This window comes from Penicillium cataractarum, assembly GCF_028827025.1.
Source record: "Penicillium cataractarum strain IBT 29864 chromosome Unknown utg000002l, whole genome shotgun sequence".
NCBI classification, from domain to species: domain Eukaryota; kingdom Fungi; phylum Ascomycota; class Eurotiomycetes; order Eurotiales; family Aspergillaceae; genus Penicillium; species Penicillium cataractarum.
The window spans coordinates 6,258,761-6,279,514 of record NW_026622738.1 but is presented as its reverse complement, the minus strand read 5'-3'; the positions used below and the strand labels follow the sequence as shown (position 1 = coordinate 6,279,514).

Here is a 20,754-nt window from a genome sequence, read left to right as displayed (position 1 = left end):
TACAAAAACGACATACTCATCAGAACATAAGAACAGTCATGCCTTGCGTCTATCTAACCAAACTTTTAATGCTTTTCATATCCATAAGAAACATCAACATAACAAAATCATCCCTCAAAGCACCGAAATCACGCCGACTTCTCTCCGTCGGTAGCACTACTCTCCAACGCCTTCTCCGAACTCAACAACCACTCCACAACCTGTCTGCCAGCAGACATCTCCCCAACATCAGCCTTCTGCTCACCCTCCTCCTCGCCAATAGTCATCTCAATCTCCTGCGGCTCCTCCGCATTCTCATCAGCCTCACCCTCTTCCTCAGCGGCAGCAGACCAAGCCGCACGCTCAGCAAGGAACATTGCGTCGTGGCCAGCGTCGTTCTTAAGAGCAACATCTGCGCCAGCCTCGACAAGGCCCTTGACACACTCTAGGTGCGTGTTCAGGGCAGCCCAGTGCAGGGGCGTGTTGCCGGAGTGATTACAGTGGTTGACGAATGCCGTGCGCTGGGCCGCGTCCAGCGTGGAGAGTTTTTGGAGGAGAGTGTTGAGGATTTCTAGACTTATCAGTATATATATTCACCACATACGGATATCCACAAAAGTTGAACAGTTGAGAAGGGGGTAATCATACCGCTATTTCCATTCGCGGCAGGGAAGTGCAGCACGCAGGAGCCAGTCCCGCCTTCGCCTTCCTCCTCCATGTCAATGGCGGAGGCGACGATGTGCGACTCTGGGCAGTTGTGCTGCGAGGCTAGAGTGGCAATGTCGGCGTTCAGAGCCTCCAGATCACCAGCACGGGCATCGTAGATCAGGTCGTCGATGGCCTCGAATGAAAGCGCGACGGGTACTGTCGGCTTGGACTTTGGCGTAGAGGCAGACATTGTGATTTTTGAATAAGAATTTGTGGATTAGACCTCAAAGGTGTTTTCTTGGTCGTTCGTTGCTTCTCCCGCTCTTAAAGGTGGGTTTTGCTGGATTTGATAGTGTCCAGGTGGAGAATTTTTTTCTGGCTTGCAGAGAATTTGATATGTCCTGGCGGGGTTGTTAGCGTGCGTGTTCTTGACAGTCTTGGGTGGCTGAATTAATGTCCTGGACAATCCATCATGAAAATCTTCTCAGATTTCAGATTTGATCTTCGTGAATCAAGTAGTCTAAGCATCCCAGGGTATGCATGATGCGGTGATAAGAGGATTGATCAGTTGTGCGCTTTCAGCCCAGCAACGTGTGATTGGGCTCAAACTTCGCGCATTACAGCATCTGCTTGTATAGCGTGCACTCATGAAATAGGGAAATTCTTACCTCTGTGTCAATTTTTAATCGCTTGAAATCTGCTGGTAGCAAAAGTTACTTATCCGAAAAGAAACTTTGATATCGCAGGTCACATGACTCATGGTGGGGTTTGATGCAATCGGCGGTTCTACGGAGTATGAAGTGTAGTAGGGCACTATATTCAACAATCCAGACAATTCTGATAATACACAAGCTCAATTATTCATTTCATCCCCTGTATAATCATACAATGCAGTTCGCAAAATCTTGTCAAGTCCAGCAAAGCATAAGCTGCTCGCCTCTATGCACATGAAACAGCCCAGCAAAAGAAACAACCATAAACGCCCCAAATTCCCACGCCCGAGTGTGTGGGTGGTATCTCAAAGTCCCAATATGCAAATGGCATCCTGTTATGCGACAATATCAGGGGGGCATAGAGCAGTGTGTATAACACACTAGCTTGTCGTCCCCCGACTCCAGCTTCCAATCCCAATTAATCCCGCAACCACGCCCTCCGCTTCTCCTCTTTCTTTTCCCGGCGCTTCTCCTTGAACACCTTCAGCTCCTTCTTGCTCAGCTTCTTTGCGCTGCGCTCAGCCTTGAGACTCCGGCCATCGTGGCTATTGGCCGCAGCATCCACGTCAAAGAAAGCATTCATCTGCCGCCGAGACTTGTTCTCGTCATTGAAGTTCTCTGGGTTGATCGAGTCCGCCTGCCACCTGCCGGTAAACCGGTTGAATGTACCCGTGGCGGTATACGCAGCGGATGGATCAACCGTAGGTCCACCAGTCTCTTGCGGTTGTTCCTCATACTGTTGCGCATAGGGAGCGGTCGGGTCGTAGTCGCCGTGGATCGCAGGATTGTAGCCTCCTAGTACCGGTTCCTTTTTCTCCGGGGGTTCTGGGATGGCAGGTGTGCTGGCGCTTTCCGTGCCTGGGGCCGTCGCGTTGGGTACGCGGGGGTTCTCCCACTGGGAGACTTGGGTGAACCGATTGTAGAAATAGAATGCCTGGGCATTGGCATCCCACACGGGCTCCCATCCATCATCCTCTGCTGGGCCAGGTGGTGCTTCATCGGGGAGTGGCGGAGGGACCTCGTCGGGCAATGGTGGCGCGGAGCTGGAATCCTCGGGCTTCTCGTCGGCTTCTTCGGTCTCCGGCTGTTCATCCTCTTCTTCTTCTTGATCTTCTTGCTGGTCTTCTGGTCGTGTATCTTCGTGTTTATCATCTTCTGTTTCATTCCTGGTTTCAAGCTTCTCCTCTGGATCGGCCTGAGGTGTGCCAGGCGCAGAGGCAGAGCCTGGACGGTCCTCCGTGGGAGACGCCGGGGCTTGTGGCTGATCAGACATTCTGTCAATTAGCTCTGCTTCTCCTGTAGCTGATTGAGCGTCGATGACAGTGCGCTAAATCATCGGCGCATGAGAGTCGAATCTGGAGAGAACCGGGCAACTTCACGAAGCTTGCGACAGATCGACTCACCGCCCGCGCCAGAAACGGTTTAGCGTGGATTTATGGGGATGATGTAGTTGGAGACCTTCCAACTTGACGAATATAAACAGAAATTGCATGTTTGAATCTGCAGCACCTTTTCTTCAGGTCTATCTCATGCTAGTATCAACCTTTCTTGCTAGATTATCGCGGCCCGGCGAGCCTTGTCAGCCACCACATTGCTAGCTTGGACACTTGAAAGATTTTATTGCTTTCTACTACCTATATCAGGTCAAGAATTCTCATTTGCCTCTTTGAGTAGCAAAAATTAATATAATTTGGCACAGTTATATCGAACATAAAGTTCTAATCAATCATTGGTTCGAGTGAAATCTCTTTAATCCTCCAGGGCTCTTCTTCTTGCCGCAGCGCACAACTATATAATCAGCCTTAGACCCGCACATATTCTCCAGGTTACACCTACCACAGTTACAACTGCATTGGCCAAGCAGGTAGTGTTGCTTTACGCATCATAAGTCTATAAGAAAAGCCAGCACCAGCACTTGAATCATAACCACTGGAAGGTTAAATTAGCAACCAGCTAGCGGATTGTTTATTGACGTCGAGGCCTGTGCGGCTTATTTCACCTCCGCCCGGCATAACAAACTGCCCGCATGAACATAAGAGCTTTATCAGACACATCCCCTGAAATCAACTATCAGACAGAGAATTTATAATGGCCGACACCGCGCCAAAAGTCGCAGCAGAGGAGCGTCGCGAGTCTCTCGCTGCGGTGGATCGCAAAGCCGAGGCTCTCGCAAAGCAAATCAAAAAGAGCAAGCACTTTATTGTATTCACCGGTGCAGGTATATCTACATCTGCGGGTAAGAGGACCATCATTCCAATATCAATTTGGACAACTACTGATGAAATTCTACAGGAATCCCTGACTTTCGTGGCCCCGATGGCAACTGGACTCTCCGAGCCCAAGGCAAGCCACGAACCAAGCACGCCAACACCCTGCAAGCCATTCCCACGATATCGCATATGGCACTTGTAGAACTACAGAACCGCGGGATTTTGAAGATTCTTGTCAGTCAAAACTGTGATGGACTTCATCGACGAAGTGGCATCCTGCCTGTACGTGGCCCTCTTCTCCCATCCCTTCATTAGAATCAAAGCCTTGGCATTAACCCTTGTAAAGGAGAGAATCGCCGAACTACATGGGAACAGCAACCGTGAAGCCTGTAACGATTGCAACAAGGAGTACATTAGAGGTAAGCCCGTCACCCTTCTATCCCTTGGAGATATACCTGGTGGTCTAATAATGTCGCCCAGACTTCCGTGCTGTTTCGACCTACGAGAATGGCATCCACGACCACCGAACGGGCCGTAAGTGCGCACGTTGTGGCGGAACCCTGATCGATAGTATTATCAACTTCGGAGAGGACCTCCCAAAGCGAGACTTGGATCTAGCTTACCAACATGCGGAATTGGCTGATCTCTGTCTCGTGCTGGGATCCTCATTAACAGTCACACCGGCCTGCAAAATCCCCACGATACCTGGGGAGCGCAAAGGCGCAAAACTCGCCATATGCAACTTGCAAAGGACACCAGTAGACGATATCACAGATTATCGCATCTTTACTGAAACAGACATATTGATGGCCAAGCTTATGGAGAAGCTAGACCTACCTGTGCCGCCATTCATCCTGCGACGACGTCTCATAGTCAAGGTTGAGACGCAGGAGGAAGATCGACATAAAGTGGAAGTCACTGGAGTTGATAGTGATGGAACACCAGTTACTTTCCTTCAGTCGGTTAGGCTAGAAGGGAGTCGACGTGTTGCTCGCGCGGAGCCATACATTATTCACGTTCGCGACACGGTACAGCCAGGTTCAGAGTTGAGATTCGACCTCGAGTTTATGGGTCACTACAATGAGCCCAATCTTGAGCTTGCTCACTTGTACAATGATAGCGAAGAGGTTCTATATTTGCTGGAGTACGACCCTCAGACTGGAAAGTGGTCAACTGAAAGACAGGAGATCCCGCAACGCGCTGTAGAGTACATAGTCTTGGATCCTTGAAAATTGCAGGACTGTTTTGACGGCGGCTAGTCCCTGAAAGTCTATTTCCAAAAGTTTGGCATTCTCGATATCCTATCATATGACATTGAACCATCAATTGCATCATGCGTGGCCTCACAAGGTTCATGCTAGGTTTGTAGCGATACCAGATGAACAAATTCATATGGCAGAAGCCACAATGATGCTTATCATCATGACTCGGTGGCTGGTCAAGAAATTGCAATTCGATGAGCCCATTGGCTACAGACAGGAGAGCTTGGGAGGGGGAGGGGAGTGTGTGTAGGGACCAGCGCGTGGCTCGCATGGGACGTGATGGAATGCAAATCCCGCCAACATGGCGAGGAATGTACAGTACACTGGTCATAGTCGATTGATTGGAGTAAACTACCTAGTACAAACAGACTGCTAAGCCGGGTTCTATGTTTACGCCTTGAATATTAGGCATACCAAGGTGGTGGGTGGATGGTCAAGCGTATTCCTGGAAGGTGGTATGCCTAGTCTACAGCCTTCGATGTTGAATAATAATCTGGTGCATTGTCTGGGTGAATGTGATCTTGAGATTAAGAAATAAAAGGGAAATCTCTTTCGAGGGCCCCGAGGGGGTTATTCCAATCATTACTTAGAATAGGTGGGATAGTTCATGACTGGAGTGGGTGAGGTGCTAGGTTTTGATTCTGTTGGGGAGTTCTAACATGAGATATATATTGTTCGGACGGGACAGGTACCTACGGGCACCACCTCCAGATCAACTAGGTCAACGACCCACTTAGGTACCTATTTATCCTAATTGAATACCCAAAGACTGGAAAAATCAACCAACAAACTTCAAAAGAATATACAGAAAACAGGGGGCGTTAAATAGAGAGGTCTGATTGATTAGAGGTGATTTAAGCTGGTGCTAGCTGCCCAATATCGGCGACTATGGATGCGGTTCCTATAAACTTTGGGGTTTAAAAGTTTACATAGTATCGAATTCTACAACACGTATCTAGCCCATCATTTCGATCAAATAGATAGAACACCGCCTTGTTACAACCCAGCGTAAGCCGACGATATAGCGATTCTGGCTGCACACAGTTAAACACTTAAGAAAACCGCGTACTACTTCATATGGTCCGGTCATTATACATGCACTAGTCCAATCGATTACACTACTATTACTATGGCCTAAAAAGATTTGTCAAGAACTAAAGAATCAACAGTGCTTTGCACAAATTGGTTGGATGTTTGTGATTGATTCGTCGGCTGGCCAGACCTCCGAACAAGTCGCTCATCTCCCTACTACGAGTTAGGATATCGATGAAGATTGTGATGTACATCAGCTGAATGGATTCTCATACATTCCATCATGATATTGGGCAAAGGCGAACATGATCTTACGGCGTACTCCGTCCCTGAAAAACCAAGGCAGGGCTGCAAAGCAGGCACCGAGTAGGGATGAGTAGACTAGGGGCTACGGATTGCTTGGCTAATGAGACATGAGGAGGTCTTCGGGGATTAGCGGTGATTTTTGACCAGCAGGGAGGCAGACCAAACGCCGCAACTCGGGGTAAAGGTCATGCAAGCCCCTACTAGAACCCACAATGGGCTTGCTTCCAAACTTCCGGCTCACATAACACGAACGAGGGTTTCTCGTGGGGAACGCACGGCGAATAAGGAGTGTTGTGATCTTCAATTCTTTATTGTGGTCTCGGGGCACGAAGCAATGAAGGGGGGCTCAGAAAAGCCTCCCTATGGTTGGATGAGGGTCGGTGGTCAAGCCGCGCAATCCCTTGCAGCGTTTAACCCCCGTACATCGCGCACCCCACAGGATTTTCCAAGGTGTTAGCCCTGGGACAAAGCAGGCACGTAGCTAAGATTACTTTGTCTTGGATTAGGTGGGTGCTAGCGCGGTTACATGCCTTAGTGCCCGAGTTGCTGCAGGGTCTTGGTCAAGAGCCCCGGAGGGCGTTAGACCCTTGGGTGGACTGTGGAGTATACTCGAGTGGCTGGGTCAGGAACAAAGGCTCTATGAGACCCACTAGCGTGAGAACAGGGCCTATAGCCTTGTGTAGGCTTTGTTGGGTTAACCTCTCGAAATCCATAACAACTACTATACTAATGCATTGTTATGATGTTGAAAAGGTGTGACGGTACCCAAATAGCAACCGAAGTATCGTTAGGACTAACCCAAGACATATTTGCCCACACTAGACAGAGCAAAATAAGGATCAGCAGTAGAACTTTACGATTGGAGAATGAGGTTAGGACCAGGCGAGTCTGGCCAAACTGTCAATAGGACCCAGTTGGACATGAGGAATGCTAGGGCAGGCAATGCAGTCGAGTGAAGCCCAGTAATTAGACCTGGTAGATCCATACCAGGAGTCTCGAAGGGGAGCTTTCTTTGGCCCACGAAGCCCTAGAAAGTGGAGTGATTGTAATGATCTACCCCTTTGGTTTCCCTGCATAGCGCATTCCGGGAAGAGGGAGGGGAGAATTACACAGTGCTGAGTCGAAACAAACAAGTGATTCAGAAGGACAATAGTTGATCAAGGACGACTCACAGACCACTCCTCGAGGTGTATATAAGAGTGGTCATTCATCGCAGTAAACCCTCTTTTCTTCATCACGCATCACTCTCTTTAAAGCCTTCCCTTCTTTCGAAGAACAGTCTTCTTTTTATATCTACTCTTCCGAGACCCTCTCGTTCAATTCCAAAGCCACCATCAAAATGCAGTTCGCTCTGTCCGCTCTCCTCGGCCTCGCTGCCACCGTCGCTGCTCTGCCTCCTGTCGCTCCCGCTGCCGGTGGTGTTGGCAATGCCAACGGTGTCGCCAACAAGGGCAACACCCAGGTCCGCTTCGCTGTGCCCGACAACATGACTGTCAAGCAGGCTCAGGCCAAGTGCGGTGACCAGGCTCAGCTGTCTTGCTGCAACAAGGCCACCTACGCCGGTGACACCACCGATGTCAACTCGGGCATTCTCGGCGGTACCCTCAGCAACCTGGTCGGTTCTGGCTCCGGTTCCGACGGCCTGGGTCTCTTCGACCAGTGCTCCAAGCTGGATCTCCAGATCCCCGTCCTCATTGGCGTTCCCCTCCAGGATCTGGTCAACCAGAAGTGCAAGCAGAACATTGCCTGCTGCCAGAACTCCCCCTCTAGCGCCGTGAGTACTTCCTCTCTATCAATCTATGACTATCATGCTAATGCCTCTTCAGAACTCCGACCTCATCGGTCTTGGCCTGCCCTGCGTTGCCCTTGGCTCCATCCTCTAAGTGCTCTACTTTGCATTCTACCATTTTGCGAGAAGCATTGGTGGCCACGTCGGCTCCCTGGGCCATCTGGTCCAAGTGGGTTCGGACATGAACGCAAACACGGACTGTTCTCGGTTCTCGGGGATGGAAATCAGGCCTTACTGGCATTTGTTTCAATAGTTAGATGCTCTGTTGTTTCTCTTTCCCCCGTGTATCATTAATTGTGTCGTGTGGCACCCCCTCGGAGAAAGAAGACTGTTTTGTTACGTTGATGTTCTGGCATTGTCCACTCCTGCTTCTGATTTTGGTGCACTGGAACTAGGTTCAGCTGCTGTCTAACCTACGCTTCTTTGGCACATATACGTTTAATCGATTAGATTCTGTCTTGGTACTCTCGGTAGTCTTAGAAATCAATTAGATACATGACTAAATCAAAAACCACATGCTTCCTACATTCACACTGAGTTCATTTCAATGTTTTCCTAGCCTTGTCTTCTTCGATGCATGGAATCCACTCGGGTGGCGTAGGAGAGTCAGTTGCTTTCAGGGTAGTAGTAGAAGCTTACGAAGTAGCAGCAGGTTGAAAGTGAGAGTCTCCGAGCTTTGGCCCTAATCCTCTATCTCCTAGTATAGTCTTTGTAGTATACTCCGTAGCAACATGAAATTGTTGGGGAAAAAGATATGGCCTTCTGGAGCTAAGTGACTCGTACCCGTTCTGGGGGTGCAGCGCGCTATTCTATGAGCTATCGTGAAGAGGAAACTCTATCTTGAGGTAAATTTTAAGAGAGATCGAAAAAGGAACAGGGGATTTGTTGAATATGACTTATCCCTCCACTTCCGTTGGTTTTCTTTCCAGGCCTTTAGCAGAAGCCAGTCCTAAGACACACAAGTATTCAGGCCAGTCTCTGTGAAACGCCAAAATGCCGTGGCCAATGACTGACAATTGATACTCCAAGCTTCTGCACGATATTGGGTCTGTGGCAGCACCTTTTTTTACAGTAGTTGGGCCCTGAATGAGTCCCTGCGTGAGATGGATGTTTCGCCTCTTGCGTTCAAGGGCAATTTTGGGGAAAAGCCTTTCCCGAGTGCCATAGAATAGACCAGTTGTATGCTTGGTGGTGGAAAAATGTCTGGAACGATGTTGGCCCTGAAACATCATAGTGGAAAATTGAATCTAGGAGGGAAGCCACAAACCGGCGTCCCTTCAAATCTACTCCTCATCAGGCATGGTCATTTTCTTCTCATTGGGCACGTCATTATTTAGCAACCGGCTATTCCATGAATCCCTCAACTGCATTGAAACGGTTAGATTCTGTTCTGATATTGCTGAAGTAAACCGCCTTGGGGCGTTTCTAGCGACCTATCAACAAGACTACCATAAAAGGATCTGCCCTCTCTATATCTCATTATTCTCAATAATGACACCTCCGTCAACGATTTCACTAATCTCATCTGCACTGTAAGTCCTGGGTGTTGATAGAAAGGATGTCATCTGGGTCCGCCACATTGTTGTTATGAAACTCGGAAGTTGCCCGCCATATCCTTTCAATTTTTCGAGAGATTGAGTCAATAGGCGCTTGAGATCCAATATCAGCAACTTCTCTTCATCTTGAATCTCCTTTATTTCCTCCGGTTCAAATTTCCTATACTTATGCAAGCAAGTATGACTGATTTCCAAGCTTTGGAAGGTGATGAAGCGAAGTATTTCAGTGCTCAAATGGCTCTTAAAACGTTCATCATGCGCGTAGTTGGAGTCAAATGGTGGAGCTCTCAATACTCCAACAAGCACTTGAATAAGATCTGTGGTCTTCTTGTGAATTCCCATGGAAAAAAGTCCGCTCAAGAAGCCCGTCAGTGGAGAGCATCCGCTCGGGGAACAGGCACAATCGCAATCGTCTCGAGTATTATCGGATAGAATTGTTGTCAACAAGGTCTTTGAAGCTTCGCTCAAAGGTCGGATCTTGATCTCCAAACCACACTTCAAGGCATACTTCTCCTTTTCACTCATTTCATATAAGACTTGTCCGACGCTGTTTCCCAAAACATACAATGCCGATTCGGATGATTTTCGGTGGTGAACATCCGCGCCTTTGCTGATCAACCAGTGAGCCTTTTGTAGCAAGACTTCCAAGCTACAGGGCGGCGTCGTACTCCAAATCCTTGTCAGGCATGTCTCGTTGTCATTGTCGACCTCATCCACGTCTCGGAAGCCACCGTTCCAAAGCCGGTCTGCCAGGTCAATATTGACACCGATACAGTCGAAGACTGACCACGGATGACGTTCTAGGAGACCTTCCAAGTTTGCAGATGTCCGTTGAAGTAGCGTATACACTTCATAGGCGTGAAAATTCAGTAGGATATGCGATTGGGTATTTAATTTATCTGCAACCCTGCTCGGTAAATGTGCCTCTGCAAGAGTCTGTAACCGCTTTCTGCGATCAATAAATCCGTTGACAATTAAATCAACAATGGTCGGGTTGGGGTGAAAACTGGCAATTTCAAACTCCTCATTTCCAATAAAGCACTTGTAATCATCGATCAATATCCTGACACTTTCTTCACAGTTCGCTTCGCACGCTGCCGTAAGGACACCTTCAGTTGATATATGGCTAGATTGAAGAATCAAGGCCAAGCCAGGCGCCCACCGAGTGTACGATTTGATCCATCGATTGAAATCAACCCCCTTTCTCAGCTGTGAGGCCAGGAGCTTCTTTGATTTGTATACGAGAGGCTGCAGCTCCTCTGGTAGATCAATGTCTTGAATGGATTTAGCCTAACAATCCTTTTTCTCTTGGAAGTCTGGTTACCTTGAAGTCCCTTCTCATCCGCGAGTCTCCAAATCAGGCGGAAGCTAAAATCCTCAAAAAGCTCATCATTTCTACGTCCACACCATCCGGAACAATAGTAAGAGGGGTTAAAGACATTCTCTCGATGCCGCCAATCAAGCGCCTCTCGGGTCATATAACCCCCAGCTTTTAGCAAGTCTGAAGAGATATCAATCGTCATTTGCTGACGTTCCAGGTCGCTGCCAACATGACCGAAATTTTCGATGATGTTGTCAGCAGGAGTCACACCGTGGTAATTTTTACGGTCCGGAGATAGTCCTGCTTGTAAGAGGCTATTGATCAACGAGCGCCAGGCAAGTCGTGAACGTGTATCCCACCAAGAACTGTAACTTTGCCAGCCAGTCACTACCTGTGGGTGAGATTAACAAATGATCTTCGACCAAACCGTTGATTGGTTTCCATCATCAAATCACTTTGATCGAAGGGAACTTGAGACATCTATCTCAAGTCTACACTCACATGTAAGATAGTGGTTCCATCTGTCAGAGAGTCTGACGTTGATGCTTTACCCTCACGAAAGGCTTCAAATATAGAATTTTGGGTATCTCTGATGACAGACGAGACATCTTGCGTTTCTAGGCCCTTCTGTGCACTGGAAAGTGCGAGGAATACCTGAGAATTGAATGGCACCATAGCACGGAACTCAATTTTGGGACTGATAGAGAAACCCCCCGCTCCTTTTGTGCTTGAGAACGATGTCTCAAGAGAGATTCGTACAGCCCATCTGCAAGTTATCTGGCGATGGAGCAACGTTATGACGTTTTTGCTTTCGGTGTGAAGCTCACACTCGCTAGTATAAGCCGAACTAGCGTCATGAGCTCTCCATGTAGATGTAGTGGCACTTGGATTACTACATGAGCATTTTTTCCGTCGCCGATTTTGCAGAGACATAATGATGGCCTCCGGGTCATCCGACTCTTCATCCAGAATTCGTTGGTGCTCTATCGCTGATTGTAGTAGACCTAGTGTGAAAGCTGGGCGAGCTTTATTGCATGAGTTGGCAAGTTGCTAGGTGAGATTGTAAGCAGTGACTCAGGCAAGGTCCTTAGAAATGGGGTATGATAGCTATACCATCTGCTTGAGATTATCTTCCAGTATTCCTAGTCTGTTCTCAATGCTAATGCCACGCTGGTCGGACTTTGTCGCCACATGTAATATCTGACTGGTCTCGAGGGCGCTCGATGCTGAGTACGTGATGACCATGTCTGTCTGCTTTTGAGTTATGACCATCATCGCCCTTGATATTTTTATTAGTGAGGAGCAACGTATTTCTCTTCCGCATTGGACTAACATGTTCAGTATTTGCAGTGAGGTATTGAGATGAGCTTGAAGCCAGCTCACCGTTTCCAAAATTGCCATCAGTGTGTCGCGTCTGAAAGGATATTGTATCCTATTGATCTGGATTTTGGAACCCAGGAAGCTTTTGGCTGAAGTAGTGCCTTTGCATTTATCCAGCATCTTGCTCAGTCGTTCCAATCCTTCTTGGCAGGCGAAAATAGAGTCGAGTGCGAGTGTTGCAGATTGAGCCGTCAGGGGCGAAGAAAAGACTTGCGCGTGAGCAAGCACATCTTGTAGCACCTTTAACGTGCTATCGAAGCTTATTATACGGTTGGAGACATCGTGGGTCTGTTCATCGTACGCTTTGAACGGCCCGTAGTAAGCCAGAAGACCCTGGCATATTGAGAGGCCCAGCGAAATAACGCCTACCGCGCTCCCAGCCACAGAAAAGGGATCTCCCATGTGGAATACAGATCAGTGGGCTTGGAAGGATCTCGTCAGTTAGAGGGAAGCGTCAATGGAGTCTATGCTGTTTACTTATGGAGCGGAGACTAGGCGGCTCTAGGTGGGCGCCTAACCGCCGATGCCCAGAGACATCCTGTTTCAGCTCAAGAGGGCAGTGCAATGCTGGCGTCTTTCTCTTTTTCTCGCCCAATCGCCAACGAGACTCTTTAAGCCGCAAATCGGGAGACCACTTTTTGCAATAGGGATTTGGAAGGGCTTGGTCGCGTTGCAGATCACAAGAAGGACCAGAGTCTGAATTTCTCTCCAGGTCTAGGAAAGACTGAATAAGTGCCAGGCTCTGATTGCGACAAAGTGTTTAGTACATATTGCCCGTGTTAGCGAATCATATCTCATGCAACCCCTCCAAGACGTTCTAAACCATCTTCCCAGAATGAAACCTGATCGGGAAAGTGGTAGCGCCGGGAATAGTTGAGTATGATTTGTTTCGGATCTATGTGGATCGAATAACTATCAAAATGGATTAAAGACAATAACACACTGACGGGGAGTTCACAGGCAGTCGACCACTAGCAGCGACGTATGGATGGCTAGGTTATCCGTATGAGCGTTTCAGATCGATCAAAGTGACCCGTCATTGTTCAATCGGTTAATGCGAAGGTACTTGGGCCCTGTTTCCTCTACCAAGTTCCCTTTTGACGCCTTCTCAACCTTTCTACGATTACTTGAATACTATCCTTCGGAGATGCCATTAACCTTGTGTATACAACTCCCATAACCACTTATATACATCATAAAATCACCACAGTCTTCCCCCTCCCTCGCCCGTCCAGAACCCATTACTCTTCTTGTCAAATCTGCGCAATCCATTCGCTTCCATCCACTTCATCTCATCCTTCTCATCCACATCATCCTCCTCCACAATACTGGAAGAATCTAACCACTTCGGCGAGTTTGGATTCCGCAAAGTCTTGAGCGATGTTGGTGTTCGTGGGTTCTTGAGCGAGCGTCTCCTGAGTAACTCAGTCACTGATCGTTTCAATTTGAAGCCCTTGCCAGAATCTTGGCTCTGAGTATCCGCTCTGCTCTTTTCATCCTGACTCTTCCGGGATTTCCTTGACTTTCCCTCCTTGCCCCCACCCCTCCGATAGCAGTTTTCCTTATCACCCGGATCAATTGCATCGTCCAGTTTCTTCGTCGGCGTATCGAGCGGTGACTGAATAGTATCCATCCTGAGAACCGGATACTCAGGCATCGACAACGCCCTGATAGCTCGACTTGTTTCGGGATCCAGCGAATCCACTTCGTCAAACAGCGTGCGAATGTTCAAGTCCCAGTGGTCCAGCTGCTTCATGTGAGCTGGGGATTCAGTCGGGACAACCGGTTCCTGGGATGAATGCTGGACCATGGTAGATGCAGATGCAATGCTCTCGGGGCGTGCAGCGGAGGGGGTATGGGAGGTTGTATTGATCAAATCGTTCGAGTCATCGTCAAGTCGTTGGGGCTTTGCATTTGATAATCTGCGCGAGAGTTTGTTTTCTCGTACGCAGCGAGCCACGGATGTAATGAAGCCCATGGTTGTATTGGAGAGTGTATAACGTGGAAAGTGATAGGTTAAGGGATCGTGGGGGTGGGATGAGGTGGGGGATGTCGAGTTGATAAACTACTTGAGTGGCAGATCTGGGGCAAGGGGGATGGATCGCATCATAGCTGGGTTTACTGGGCTGCATCGTAAGCTCATGCATAAGCACCTGAGCTTGGATAGTTTGACAGAGTACAGCTATGATCAAGATTATGGTCGGATTGTGCTAAGCTAGTGGCTGCGGTGCAACCGTCGATCATCTATTTTGAAGAAGGCTGGAGCTCAAGCTTCGGTCTTGATTGATTTACTTAGAACCACCATGGACTCGATTCTATTTCCAAAGGGAAGCTAGATCTGTGATCAAAAATTGACAGCCTGGGAATCACATCAGTAGCATTGGGGAACGAATACTCTACTAAGGATTGTCGTGGCGTACGCGACGGCAAACCCTAAGGCTAAATAGCGATGGTTGCTACGGGCAAGGAACTTGAAAATGGCAGCTTGAAAGGTTCCCTGCAAATCGAGGCGACAGGTGAAGAACAAAAACAGGTCCAATCGCATGCAGGACCTCATGCATTCTCGAGAGTGATCCCCAAGGGCGCATGCAAGGAGGCTCCACATCCCTTGGGGCTCCACGAGCGATTACACCATAGTACTTCATCCGATCTTCTGGCAGCTCTCGCGGCTCATTATTGATCGGAACAAAGACCAATCTATTATGATTGAAAAAAGTACTATCTCTGCTGACAGGCAATTTTACTATGTGGAAAGGGGAATGTGTGAGTAAACCTAGACCGCACTGAGTGTCGCCCAAGGCAAAGCTCCAGAATGCAGCTGTGCCTGGGAATGCAGTGCATGGGCCACCCAGCCACGGCGATGCTTCTCAATCAACTTCAGTCGATCCCTTGGGAAAGGCGGTATCTTTGTTCAAGCATCTCTCGCAATGATGGTCAGAATAATCCATGGATCCCTGGATGGCGTCGCAGCCGCCTGACAGGCGGTGTCTTAGATCACAACAATCTGCAGATGACGAGAGGAACGGGTATATCATATAGCGGTATAATTCCTACACATGCTCTATTGCATCACTGAATCCCAATTCAAATGACAAGAAGATATAAACAAAAAAAAGACAGAGAATCATTCCAAATTACAGCTTAGCAGCCGGGGCGTCGCTGTACAGACTCCGGGCACGGGTCATAGACTCCAAAGCCTCCTTCTCAATACGACGGAGCAGGACCTCGCAGGTCGGGATATCATGAATCAGGCCAATAACCTGGCCAGCGGTCCAGACCTAGAAGAGTTGTCAGATTATGCAGAAACGACATATGACAGAACAAGAAACAACTTACACCATAGTCGGGGTCACCGTTCAGGAAGACCTGGCGACCACGCTTGCCGCTCACATAGGGGCCAATCTCAGCAAAGTCACCAGTCGTGCTCTCCTTCTCAATCTTAAGAGCGTCCTGGGTGACCTTGTTAGCGAACAGGCGGGAAGTGTTCTTCCACCGACGCAGCACAAGAGCGGTGTCGGTCTCCTGCGCCTTGACGATAGTCTCCTTAATATTTTGGTGAATAGGAGCCTCGACGGTGCTCATGAAGCGGGTACCCATGTTAATACCCTCGGCGCCGAGAGCCAGGGCAGCAGCCAGACCGTGGCCATCGGCGAAACCACCAGAAGCAATGAAAGGAACGCCGAGGTCCTGACGGGCACGGCTCAGGAGAATGAAGTTGGTGATATCGTGCTCGCCGACGTGGCCAGCACACTCGAAGCCATCGATGGAGAGGAAGTCAACACCCAGCTTCACGGCGGACTTGGCGTGGCGGATAGTGGTGCACTTGTGGAGGATGGTGATGCCCGCCTTCTTGAGCTGCTTGATGACGGGGCCAGGGTTGTTGCCGGCAGTCTCGACTATCTTGATGCCCTCATCGATGATGACCTGGGCGTAGGCACCGTAGTCGGGGGGAACCATGGCGGGGAGGAGGGTCAGGTTGACACCGAAGGGGTACTTGGTCATTTCACGGCATCGTCGGATTTCCTTGCGCAGGTCTTCAGGGGTGGGTTGAGTGAGGGCAGTGAGCTAGAACCAAGAGGTTAGAATCTCAAGGAAACCATCTATGATGCTGTAGGAGAGATGCGACGTACCAAACCCAGACCACCGGCGTTGCTGACAGCCGAGGCCAGCTCGGCATATCCAACCCACTGCATACCACCCTGCACAACAGGGACTGCATATCATTAGAATGCGATGGAGAAGATCAAGCAGCATTCAGGCGCATACCGCGAATGCCCAACTTGCGGGTGAGGGCCGTGTTGAAAGGCATCTTTGAAGATGTAAAGTCACGAGGCTGATATCTAATCGGGGAGGGAGACGATCGGCGAATGTCTATAGCTGAAATGCTGGGGCTGGGAGTTCTTTCAAAGGTCAAAGGGTATGCGCAAGGCAAATATGCGGAGGATAAGGAATAAAAGTAGGCAACAGAAGCAAAAGAAGTCCGAGGTCTGGACAATGATTAAAAAGAGTCGCAGAGTAACCCCAGGTAGCCGCGGACCTCTGCTGTGGGGGGAAACGGAGTTGCCGAGGTTCGGTGGACGGCCTGACGATTAATTGGATTAGTCGACGACGAATCAGCGCAGTGGCTGCAAGTGCATACGGCCGTACAGCGGGGGAATCAGATTGATAATCCTAGAAAGCCTGGAGTCTAACGAATTATGTGGATTGTGACTATGGTTATTCAAGAAAGTTGTGTTCTCTCTCATCATAATCCTCCACGGTCCATTTTATGGCTCAGGGGAAGCATGTGACAGGATCCCGTGATCCGCGATTCAGATTCAGGAACAGGCATGAGCATCTCGATAACTCGATACTACAAGATCAATGGGTCTTGGATGATATTTTTATACCATAATAGTGCATTAGTATACACTATACAGACATCCGAGCGCATAGTAGATCGATAGATCTACCCATTGGTCAAAGTCAAAGCAGGACCTAATAGGCCATTGGTAGCCATCAAGGCCAGCCTCTAGTGCGCACAAAGAGTCATGTACAAAGTGACAGTACATCTGCAGTATTATAGCTAGCCTAGCAAAGGGTTTTGTCTATAAACATGCCATGTACTCGACACATGTATTCCTCAAGGCAATCTACATTGTTTACGGATGATATGTAACCCTGATATGAAACCCATCGAACTCATGGGAAGAGCCAAATGGGCGATTAACGACGGGACAGCTCCTTCTACGAATCTCGATGATCCCAGACGGTCGCGACAGAATGCCGAAACCAGAGGGTGCTAAGCACATCAACTTCATCCCGACACGGATCGGTACATTGCTGTGAGCGGAGACTCGTGAGGAGAGAAAAGAAAGGAGGAAAAGCGAAAAAAAGAGCCGACAAGAAAAGACACTCCGGCACAAGCGAGAAATGGTCACGTGACTATACTACTAGCTTCCCCTCACGTGACTACCCCGGGTAGAAGGATCTTCCGAAGAGTAATTGCAGACGCCGTCATTGGCTCCCGGTCGGCAATCCCGTGACGGCTCCAAACCCGAGGTAGTCCGTTCCGATTGCTCGCGATTCTTCCTCTTCAACATCGAGAACTCGACGACGACGACCATCATGTTCTCTCAGAAGCTTGCTCAGCAATCGCTGCGACGGCGTATGTACCCATTTCCCTGAACCTGCTGTTCATTCCAGTAATCGCGAAATGCCGCTGACAATCCGTCCCGATTCACAGTTGCCGTCCAGCAGCCGCTCGCCATGCAGTCGATGATGCGCGCCTCCCCGGCCGCCGTCACCCTCGGACAGAGCATGCAGAAGAGGTCAGTTCCTCACATCCGGCTGATTCAATGGTCATATTCGCGAGATTGATGGCCGCATTGGCTATTCCCCCGCGAACGCCATACGTCATCCGCAATTGTCCGAATTTGTTGAAGATTAACCGACATCTTATTTGATATTCAGGCCCGTCACCTCCAACGCTGAGGACCCCGCCCAGATCCTGGTCAAGCAGCGTCTTAACCGCCCCGTCTCTCCTCACTTGGCCATCTACCGTCCCCAGATCGGCTGGATCGGTTCCTCCCTCCACCGTATCACCGGTGTCGCCCTCTCCGGCTCTCTCTACCTGTGGGCCACCGCATACCTCGCCTCGCCCGCTCTCGGCTGGCACCTCGAGTCTGCCTCCATGGTTGCTGCCATGGGTGCTCTCCCCGTCGCCGCCAAGGTCATCCTCAAGGCCACCATGGCCCTCCCCTTCACCTACCACTCCTTCAACGGCCTCCGCCACTTGATGTGGGATCTGGGCCGTGGTCTGTCCAACAACGTTATTATCAAGTCTGGTTGGACCGTTATCGGCCTGAGCGTCACCAGCGCTCTGGCTCTTGCTTTCTATTAAATTTTACCCGGTATACCTACCTGCTTGAGTTATTTTTTCTTGTGTTAGTAAAATGAATTTGGTCGAGCAATCTATACATGAAATCCGGTCCCGTGGCGCGAGCTAGGCGCAGATTTCTTTTATCTTCTACGTGTTACTTTATTCGTTCTTTTTTTTGTCTAGATATCTTTGAAAGGGGGGCTATGTTGATTAGGCATGTTGGCTCGATCAATGTGTCGCAGACCAAAAAAATGAACAGTTGAAAGGGAATTTCTTGCTATACCACTACTCCATATATGCCAATGAGGGCTCACATTCTAGGATAACCCAGTACAAAAGATATGACTTGATAGTATGCATCAAGATCAGAAGGAAAACAGCCCATTCGTAAATATCAATTTCCCATGCTCCCCTTCCCGCGTTCCAAACAAAGAGATAAACAGTCTTGCACGAGAACCATCACAACATGGCAAGGGTATCAAATTATGGCTGAGCCTATCAGCCTTCCCTCATAGCATGACCTTGTCACGCAGGCAATGGAATGCTCCAAAGTATGATCTACAATGCCAAGTATCAGTGGGGTTGTCTGGTTATATATAGCGGACCTAGTTTGCCGCCATCTGTAGGAAAGAGACTTACCTATTTCCATAGCTTGCTTCTCCCAACGCCAATCATGGACATAACAACCCCCTAAAAACGCCTAAGCAGGGCTTGGGGGTGGGTTAGGGGGAATGGTCGGGGCGAAGGAGGATCTTGAACTGAGTGGTCACTGGCAGGCATTCCCCTTATGGAGGGCGTCTGAGTAGAGCGCAAGCAGATGGACCGAGAGCAAGAGAGTGAGACAGCAGAGAAGGCCATTATAAATGTATGAAGGCAATTGACAAAGACGTAGAAAAATTTGAAACTCGAAGAAGAATTGAGCAAAAGATAATGTTTGAAGCGAATGTCGGAGTAGGTTGATAGAACAGCAGTAAGAACGATTTCAAGCTCAAAACAAGACAATATCCACGATCTTGACAAAAAAAGAATACAGAACGAAACAGTTACCCCGACCAGTCCCCTCTATTTAAACAACTCCAGAAAACCCCCAGACCAGCCGGGACCTCTGGGGATGCCATCGTCGTACACCGCCATCCTGTCGAACATCCCAATCAAGCATGACAGCAGCAGAAGCTCTCTGGAAAACGACCTGACAATTCCGCTGCATCGTTCAGGCCTTCGGGGGACGGGTGTGGCTGTCCAGCCGCCAACGGCTTGAAATTTCTTCTTCGTAGAGGATAGGCTGCAAGGGCCCGACGGATAAGCAGTGGACTTGATGTATAAACCGTTGGGCGGAGCTGTCACATACCCGCGTCCAGTACCCCCGTATGGTATTTTGGATTCTCAGTTGTGCAAAATATACCTCTAGATCGAGGCTATAGAGGTCATGTACAGCGTTTGAGTAAGACATGAAAGGAGTAAAACGTCCCTTGTCCAGCCAATTAATCGAGTAAAGTTTGACATAAAACGGAGATTCTTTCTGCGGTCAACTTCCGCTAGAAATTCCTTCCCCAGACCCTAGACGCCTTCCCGAGAGGCTGCATATTCTGGTGGAGTAGTACCAGCGGTCTGAGCAGTCAGTAGCCGGGTTCTTGCAGCAATCATCTTTTCACAGAAAGAGGCTCGGTGGCTTCTTTTTTTTGCTTCCTTCAGCAATGATCCTAAGAATGCCTTTCGCGGCGGCTACTAGCCGCTTGATCTTCGTATCCGAGGGTTGGAGGGGTTCTGGTTGGACAGCTTCGTTTTGTGGCTGGAACGGTCATTTGTTTGGATCGGAGCTGGTGGTGGAAATGTTACGGGGCTCAGAGTATGCTTTTGTTTTAGGTTTATGCTTATTCCTATGGGTGGATAGATTTGTGATGTATCTTCTCTACGAATACTTAGATTTTAGGGTCTTGTTTGACAGGGAAAAGGTCTGGACAATGGGATTTTAGTTTCTTTACTGAATTCGAGAACGACCTTATCATAGACTATGGCAATTCAAAGCTACCCAGGTCCCCGGAGGAAGTGGCATGAGAATGGACGTATACAGCAGACCTTCTCAGCGCAAACAAAGCCAAGGATGCATAGGTATCAACGCACGTGGATCCCTCTGTGCCTCGCGCCGTACCACAAAAGCAAAGTCTCCTACCTTAACCAGGAGGTCAATCCTCTAGGA

The 20,754-nt window shown here is 49.0% G+C and overlaps 9 protein-coding genes across 9 annotated transcripts; 4 read left to right on the top strand and 5 right to left on the bottom strand.

Moving 5' to 3' along the window:
- Positions 1 to 128: 128 nt before the first annotated feature.
- Positions 129 to 877, bottom strand: N7496_004295 (uncharacterized protein; the record flags this gene model as incomplete). Its single annotated transcript, XM_056697226.1, has 2 exons — positions 129 to 550; positions 628 to 877. 2 exons carry the CDS (start codon positions 875 to 877, stop codon positions 129 to 131), a joined length of 672 nt encoding a protein of 223 aa, XP_056559438.1.
- Positions 878 to 1,758: 881 nt separating this feature from the next.
- On the bottom strand, positions 1,759 to 2,613 carry N7496_004294 (WW domain-containing protein; the record flags this gene model as incomplete). The annotated part of the gene is made up of 1 exon (XM_056697225.1): positions 1,759 to 2,613. The coding sequence occupies one exon, from the start codon at positions 2,611 to 2,613 to the stop codon at positions 1,759 to 1,761; it is 855 nt and encodes a 284-aa protein (XP_056559437.1).
- An 815-nt stretch (positions 2,614 to 3,428) lies between these two features.
- N7496_004293 (uncharacterized protein) lies at positions 3,429 to 4,779 on the top strand (the record flags this gene model as incomplete). The annotated part of the gene is made up of 4 exons (XM_056697224.1): positions 3,429 to 3,576; positions 3,633 to 3,832; positions 3,897 to 3,969; positions 4,031 to 4,779. 4 exons carry the CDS (start codon positions 3,429 to 3,431, stop codon positions 4,777 to 4,779), a joined length of 1,170 nt encoding a protein of 389 aa, XP_056559436.1.
- A 2,710-nt stretch (positions 4,780 to 7,489) lies between these two features.
- Positions 7,490 to 8,033, top strand: N7496_004292 (hydrophobin family protein; the record flags this gene model as incomplete). The annotated part of the gene is made up of 2 exons (XM_056697223.1): positions 7,490 to 7,924; positions 7,977 to 8,033. The coding sequence occupies 2 exons, from the start codon at positions 7,490 to 7,492 to the stop codon at positions 8,031 to 8,033; spliced, it is 492 nt and encodes a 163-aa protein (XP_056559435.1).
- A 1,375-nt stretch (positions 8,034 to 9,408) lies between these two features.
- On the bottom strand, positions 9,409 to 11,337 carry N7496_004291 (uncharacterized protein; the record flags this gene model as incomplete). The annotated part of the gene is made up of 3 exons (XM_056697222.1): positions 9,409 to 10,769; positions 10,820 to 11,181; positions 11,318 to 11,337. The coding sequence occupies 3 exons, from the start codon at positions 11,335 to 11,337 to the stop codon at positions 9,409 to 9,411; spliced, it is 1,743 nt and encodes a 580-aa protein (XP_056559434.1).
- A 2,060-nt stretch (positions 11,338 to 13,397) lies between these two features.
- On the bottom strand, positions 13,398 to 14,174 carry N7496_004290 (uncharacterized protein; the record flags this gene model as incomplete). Its single annotated transcript, XM_056697221.1, has 1 exon — positions 13,398 to 14,174. The coding sequence occupies one exon, from the start codon at positions 14,172 to 14,174 to the stop codon at positions 13,398 to 13,400; it is 777 nt and encodes a 258-aa protein (XP_056559433.1).
- Positions 14,175 to 14,645: 471 nt separating this feature from the next.
- On the top strand, positions 14,646 to 14,876 carry N7496_004289 (uncharacterized protein; the record flags this gene model as incomplete). The annotated part of the gene is made up of 1 exon (XM_056697220.1): positions 14,646 to 14,876. One exon carries the CDS (start codon positions 14,646 to 14,648, stop codon positions 14,874 to 14,876), a length of 231 nt encoding a protein of 76 aa, XP_056559432.1.
- A 454-nt stretch (positions 14,877 to 15,330) lies between these two features.
- N7496_004288 (NAD(P)H-dependent flavin oxidoreductase) lies at positions 15,331 to 16,505 on the bottom strand (the record flags this gene model as incomplete). The annotated part of the gene is made up of 4 exons (XM_056697219.1): positions 15,331 to 15,474; positions 15,533 to 16,261; positions 16,327 to 16,409; positions 16,463 to 16,505. 4 exons carry the CDS (start codon positions 16,503 to 16,505, stop codon positions 15,331 to 15,333), a joined length of 999 nt encoding a protein of 332 aa, XP_056559431.1.
- A 1,298-nt stretch (positions 16,506 to 17,803) lies between these two features.
- Positions 17,804 to 18,578, top strand: N7496_004287 (uncharacterized protein; the record flags this gene model as incomplete). Its single annotated transcript, XM_056697218.1, has 3 exons — positions 17,804 to 17,843; positions 17,922 to 18,006; positions 18,149 to 18,578. 3 exons carry the CDS (start codon positions 17,804 to 17,806, stop codon positions 18,576 to 18,578), a joined length of 555 nt encoding a protein of 184 aa, XP_056559430.1.
- Positions 18,579 to 20,754: the final 2,176 nt, after the last annotated feature.